Source organism: Nerophis ophidion, linkage group LG10 (assembly GCF_033978795.1).
Source record: "Nerophis ophidion isolate RoL-2023_Sa linkage group LG10, RoL_Noph_v1.0, whole genome shotgun sequence".
NCBI lineage: Eukaryota > Metazoa > Chordata > Actinopteri > Syngnathiformes > Syngnathidae > Nerophis > Nerophis ophidion.
The window spans coordinates 10,786,396-10,792,087 of NC_084620.1; the positions used below are offsets into that span (position 1 = coordinate 10,786,396).

At 34.3% G+C, this 5,692-nt stretch overlaps 1 protein-coding gene across 3 annotated transcripts in view; it reads right to left on the bottom strand.

Annotated features, from left to right (window-relative positions):
• The window catches only part of cacna2d4a (calcium channel, voltage-dependent, alpha 2/delta subunit 4a), a 113,894-nt gene extending 108,582 nt beyond the window's left edge, over nucleotides 1-5,312 (bottom strand). For 2 of the 3 annotated variants that reach the window (XM_061912322.1, XM_061912321.1), the window contains exons 1-5: nucleotides 4,174-5,311; nucleotides 3,929-4,064; nucleotides 2,353-2,434; nucleotides 936-1,052; nucleotides 768-827 (exon numbers count right to left, since the gene is read on the bottom strand). In XM_061912322.1, the coding sequence (XP_061768306.1) occupies nucleotides 768-827; nucleotides 936-1,052; nucleotides 2,353-2,434; nucleotides 3,929-4,064; nucleotides 4,174-4,195 (417 nt within the window). In that variant the 5' untranslated portion in view covers nucleotides 4,196-5,311. Of the gene's footprint in view, nucleotides 1-767; nucleotides 828-935; nucleotides 1,053-2,352; nucleotides 2,435-3,928; nucleotides 4,065-4,173 lie in introns of all 3 variants that reach the window. The other variant, XM_061912323.1, reaches the window with a different exon arrangement.
• Between the last annotated feature and the right edge of the window lie 380 nt (nucleotides 5,313-5,692).

The window sequence follows — 5,692 nt, forward strand, 5'->3', positions numbered from 1 at the left end:
AAACAGTGACAATTTCTTTAAAGCGCCATATCATTATAGGACTTATAACAACACAATATTTTTTTAATTCTATTAAAAATGTAATTAACATTTTGACAACATCAATTTTTTGATTCTCATGTCTCAAATTACACAATCCTTACTATGAATTCAAACAGTTACTTTCGTTGTTGTTTTTGTATCTGCAAGGAGTCTTTTAGAATTGAAGGAATGGACAAATATTCCTCCCATGTTCTGCAATATTGCTATATTACTGTATGAAACTGAACTGTTTTATTTTATCTTGTTTCATATTATAATTTCTCTCATACTGCTTAGTTTTTTTTCACTGTCATGTCATGGGTATTCTTTTTTGGATCATCTATCCATCAATCTACCTATATATCTACCTATCTATCTAGCTAGTTGGCTATCTATCATCGTGTTTTTTTCTGCACTTACAACCTTAAACCAATGGCTTATGACATGACAATGCTAGCATCCACTGTGGCGACTGATGTGTAACTTGGACATGAAGACTCATGTATGCAAGAGAAAAGTTATTTTAAGTTGTTGTCTACTATAGTGACTACTTTGCATGAAAGGGTTAATTTCTCACTCAGTAATTAACAAATTGATCTTGATATATATTTCATGATTAAGCAGGAGCTGGCCGTCTATGAAGAAGGTGATCCAAATTAGGACGTTAATTAGACTAAAAATTAGGTGCCATTAGTCATCTTCATGTAGGCAGCTAAAGCTAACGAGGGGATGTAACGGTTTATTACCTCCAGCGTATCATTGTACTCGTGGTAAAGATCAGCTTCCTCTGCTGCTTCTGCTAATCTCTATGATAAAGAAAACAAATGGTTTAATGGTTATAAAGTGTTGTATTAGTTTATCATAATGTAGCAACATGGTTTTTATTATGAGCTCATTGCAAAAAGTTTTAATACCTTGACAGATTTCATCTTCCTCCCGAGCATCTCCTCCATCTCCTCTGCAAACTTCTTCACCAGTTCCTCGCCATCCACCTCCTCAATCTTCAGCACACCTTCCACGTCCTTATATTTCTTTCAAAAGTCAAATCATGTGAAGAGGACAAGATGAGTTAGCATGGCTGGCAGATGGTGGACATGCCTGCTAGGGGGGGTTCTACAGGGTGGCATGCACTGTGCAGCCTAATTACCAACACACAGGCCCGGACACACACGCACACACACACACACCCACACACACACACATACACACATTTAACACTATGTTTTTATTCCTATGTAGATTTTTTGGGATTAATTACTAATATTGTAGCATATTAATAGTCCTTTTTCATATTACATTTATTTCAGCACCAGCTAAAACAAAAACAAGCAAATACCTGCAAAAATCATTATTATTATTAGGTACACCTGCCCAATAGACACTATATTGAAAAAAAAAAAACATATAATTTCATAAACATTTAAACTTGAGAAAAATGTGTAAAATATATACGATCAAACTTTTTTGTATGTACAGTATATATATATATATATATATATATATATATATATATATATATTTATACATTTGTTCAACATTTCTCATTTTCTCTGAATTATTCACATTTTAACAAGTTTTATTTTGCCTTGTGTTATGTATGTCTATTGTACTGCAAAGAGGCTAAAACAAAAAAAAAGCAATTAAAATGAGTCCACCATCAATTTTGTAAGAGGAAATTATCTTAAAAGGAAAATTATTTTAAAATGATAATAATATTTTTTTAATATTATTAGGTAGTATAATAAATTCATTACCTAATAAGTCAATAAAAAATTAACAATAGAAATAGTCTAAAACAAGGTGTTGTATCAAAGCAATATTGGAGTTATTATTGTAAATACCTGCATAATTGAAACTAATATCATATTCTATATGAATAAAACAAACATGGATATAATACAAAAATAATGAAAGTTGTGTTATAAATAGATTTGTAAAAAAAATCATCTCTATGAGTAAATATTTTAGTATGACGCATTTTTCTGTTGCATGTCTATCATACTGTGCAACTGCAGCAACAAAAGCTAGCAATTCCCTGCAAAAAACAATAAATGTATTGAATTTATCAATGTATGAATCTATTAATGTATTAATTTATCAATGTATCAATCTATCAATTAATTTATAAATGTATCATTCTATCAATTCACCGCCGGTGCGTAAAATAAGAAGTGAATTGATTAACGTGGACCCCGACTTAAACAAGTTGAAAAACTTATTTGGGTGTGACCATTTAGTGGTCACTTGTACGAAATATGTACTGTACTGTGCAATCTACTATTCAAAGTTTCAATCAATCAATCAATCAATCAATCAATCAAAGTGTCTTACTTTTTGTAGCAGTTTAGCTCCGGAGTATTTGGTGGAGAGCGCCGCTATCTCTTTACCAAAGGTCACAGCCCACTTTTGCACACTGCAACACAACAAATATACAAAGTAGATGCACAATGTTGACAAACCACACAATACTCTGCAATACTGCAGTGTTGTCATTTCAAACTAAGAATGAGTCAGTTATATTGGGTGTGATTAAAAGGTGCAGTTGTTCCTAATTGAATGTTCGTGGAAGGTCGCAGGCGCCCATGTTTCAGAAAGATTACATCGAAAGGTGACAGGCAATGTTGTCCACCGGCCGGCCAGGTCGCCGATTTATTCCTCGCTTTGTCGTGTTTTATTTATGGACGTAATAGTGACCAACAGACAGGATGCGACAGATGGTTTGGCCAATGGGGAGCCGGCCCAAGGTTTGTCAGTGCTCAGCCTGCTGGCCATGATACGTTTATTCCAAAATAAGCATTCATTCATGCAGAGTTGGATAACAATGCTTTTGATAATAAAAGTGACAATGAGTTTATTGACAATAAACGTGTCAATAAGGAGGAATTAGTTAACAATATGCTTATTATTGTGTAATGCATCATAATCCTAATGCAGTTGTGTCTAACATTTTAAAACTCTAGTGCAGCTAAAATATACAGGCACTAAAATATTAAGACACAATTCTGCCAAATTTAAACAATAATAAAATTAATTGTAAGCAATGTCTGCATTGTAAAGACTGATTTTTAAACATTACTATGTCTAATTTGGGTGTTATTTGAATCATACAGTTAAAAAGTACAGCAAACAACAACATATTGTTAAATTAAACCCGAATAAAATTAAACACAAGTATTATTTACTTCATAAAGACAGACTTTTAAGACAATATTTGATGTAATTTGGCTGCTATTAATAGTATTACAGTACCGTATGATTCAAATGTATTGAAAACAACAACATACTGTTAAATCAAACCACAATATAAACTAAAGTAAGTATAATTTGCTTTGTAAATGCTGATTTTTTAAAATGTGTATGTCTAACTTGGCTGTTACTGACACTATAATGGTCCCACATGTTTAAAAAGTACAGCAAATTACAACATGTTGTTAAATTAAACTCCGGATGAAAATGAAACTCAAGCATTATTTGGTCTGTAAAAAAACAGAATTTAAGACAATATTTCATGTAAGTTGGCTGCAATTGATGATATAACAGCACATTATGGTCCAACTGTATTGCATACACCAAAATATTGTTAAATCAAACCACAATATAAACTAAAGTAAGGATTATTTGCTTCATAAAGGCTGATATTTAGACATTTACAAAATCAAATATGGCTGGTATTGACATTATAATCGTCCCATATGACTGAAAACTACAACATGTTAAATTTAACCATTAAATGTAAACATTGTTTGCTTTGTAAAGGCTGATTTTTGGACATTATTATGAGTAGTTTGGCTGTTATGGACACTATAATAGTCCTGAATGGTGCATATGTACTGTGGCTTGTTTGAAAATAAAAAACAATGATAAAGAAGCCTTTGATTGATGCTATTACTAAATAGATGTTACTGACGTCTCTGGGGAGATCTTCATCTGACCGTTCACCACCATCCACAGAGAAGTGCAGAGGATAATCCATGGGAGCATCATCAGCATCCCTCGCCGCGTCCCATTTATGTGACGTGGTCCAGCACCGCTGACTTCCATCACTGCATCAGTTATTTAGAGTTCAACACACAGCAAGAACTACAGCATCTGGACTACATTGTGGTAAAACTGCTAATTGAAATTGCAAATAGAAAAGTTGCTCCTTCTTGCCTTCTTTAAGAAGTCCAAGCATCACTTTTGTTTAAGTCCGCAGTACCGGTAGAGGCTTGGCATGACGTTCCAGACCACAGCACTGTCCATGATGACATGCAAAGAGCCTGCAAAGCTCCAAAACCTGTTTAGAAGAGACATTGATTGTCTGTAGACTCCATTACATCCTGGTTTAAGATAAAAGAAATCCAGACATTAAAATATCAAAGTTCAGCAGTCCTAACAAGCATCCTCCTAGACTTCCATCTCCACATTAGTCCAACACAACGTTCCTTGATGTATTGGAGAGGTCTAACTTTTCTCTTTTTTTTTAACCCACTGTCGTCCACATTTGATTGGAGGGACGAAGAGTGAGGGAGAGAGGGATGTTGGGACTTCCTATCTCTCTTAATCCAAGCAGGATTATCAAACCCCTCCTCCCTCCTTGAATCCTATCCCTATACTATCTCTAACACTGTTGTCTCTCCCCATCTTTTTCTTTTGCTTTGATCCTCTGTCTTTTTACCCTTTTTCCTACTTCTTTGACATTGTAAATGGAATTGTATGATTGTCAAGCATCAATTTTGGGATTAGTTTTGTCATGTCATATCAAGGTATCACTGTTACAGGGCTGGCATGTAAACAGCCTCTAGCGGACGGATGCAGTAGTGCATATTACAGTACAGACAACTAAACACCATCTCTACCAATGCGAAAAGTTTTGATTTTGCTTTTTATTTGGACTTTCACTGATTAGGCAGCTGAAAGTTCAAAAATTATCTTAAATCAACAACTAAAAAGGCTCATTCAAATTAAGCAGAATGTACATAGATTGTACTAAATTGATTTTTTAATGCATTTCAGGGTTGGAATTGGGGGTTAAATCACCATAAATGATTACCGGGCGCGGCACCACTGCTGCCCACTGCTCCCTTCACTTCCCAGGGGGTGATCAAGGGGATGGGTCAAATGCAGAGGACATATTTCACCACACATAGTGTGTGTGTGACAATCATTAGTACTTTAACTTCATTTTATGACTACGTCCAACATAGGCTTACACATAACTACAAACAGTACTGTAGTTGTAATGCATCACAAAGTACAAATGGTTTGGATTAATACACTTAAGAGACATGGCGAGGATGCACGCACATGGACAAACAAATATACACACCGACTGCCTGGAACAGATGTGGAGTCTTCCTCCTCCCCCACTGACCCAGATCACTCATTGCGGGGATGAACTGTTTCTTTTTTAGATAAAGAAAAATAAAAGAACATCACTTTCTCTGATTTTAATGACAAAATATTCACATGTCTACTACTTGGATTTTACCCATTGATTCATAAATACTATTAATTTGTAAAATGTTTAATCTTATTCATATTTTGAAAACATAGAATGATGCATACATAAAATGATATACATTGTACACATACCTGAAGGTACTGTTTATAATATCTAAAGTATAAACTTGTGACTGATGTGCTATTGACAGGCGGTGGTTATGTGAACTCATGACGTTTACAATGACGT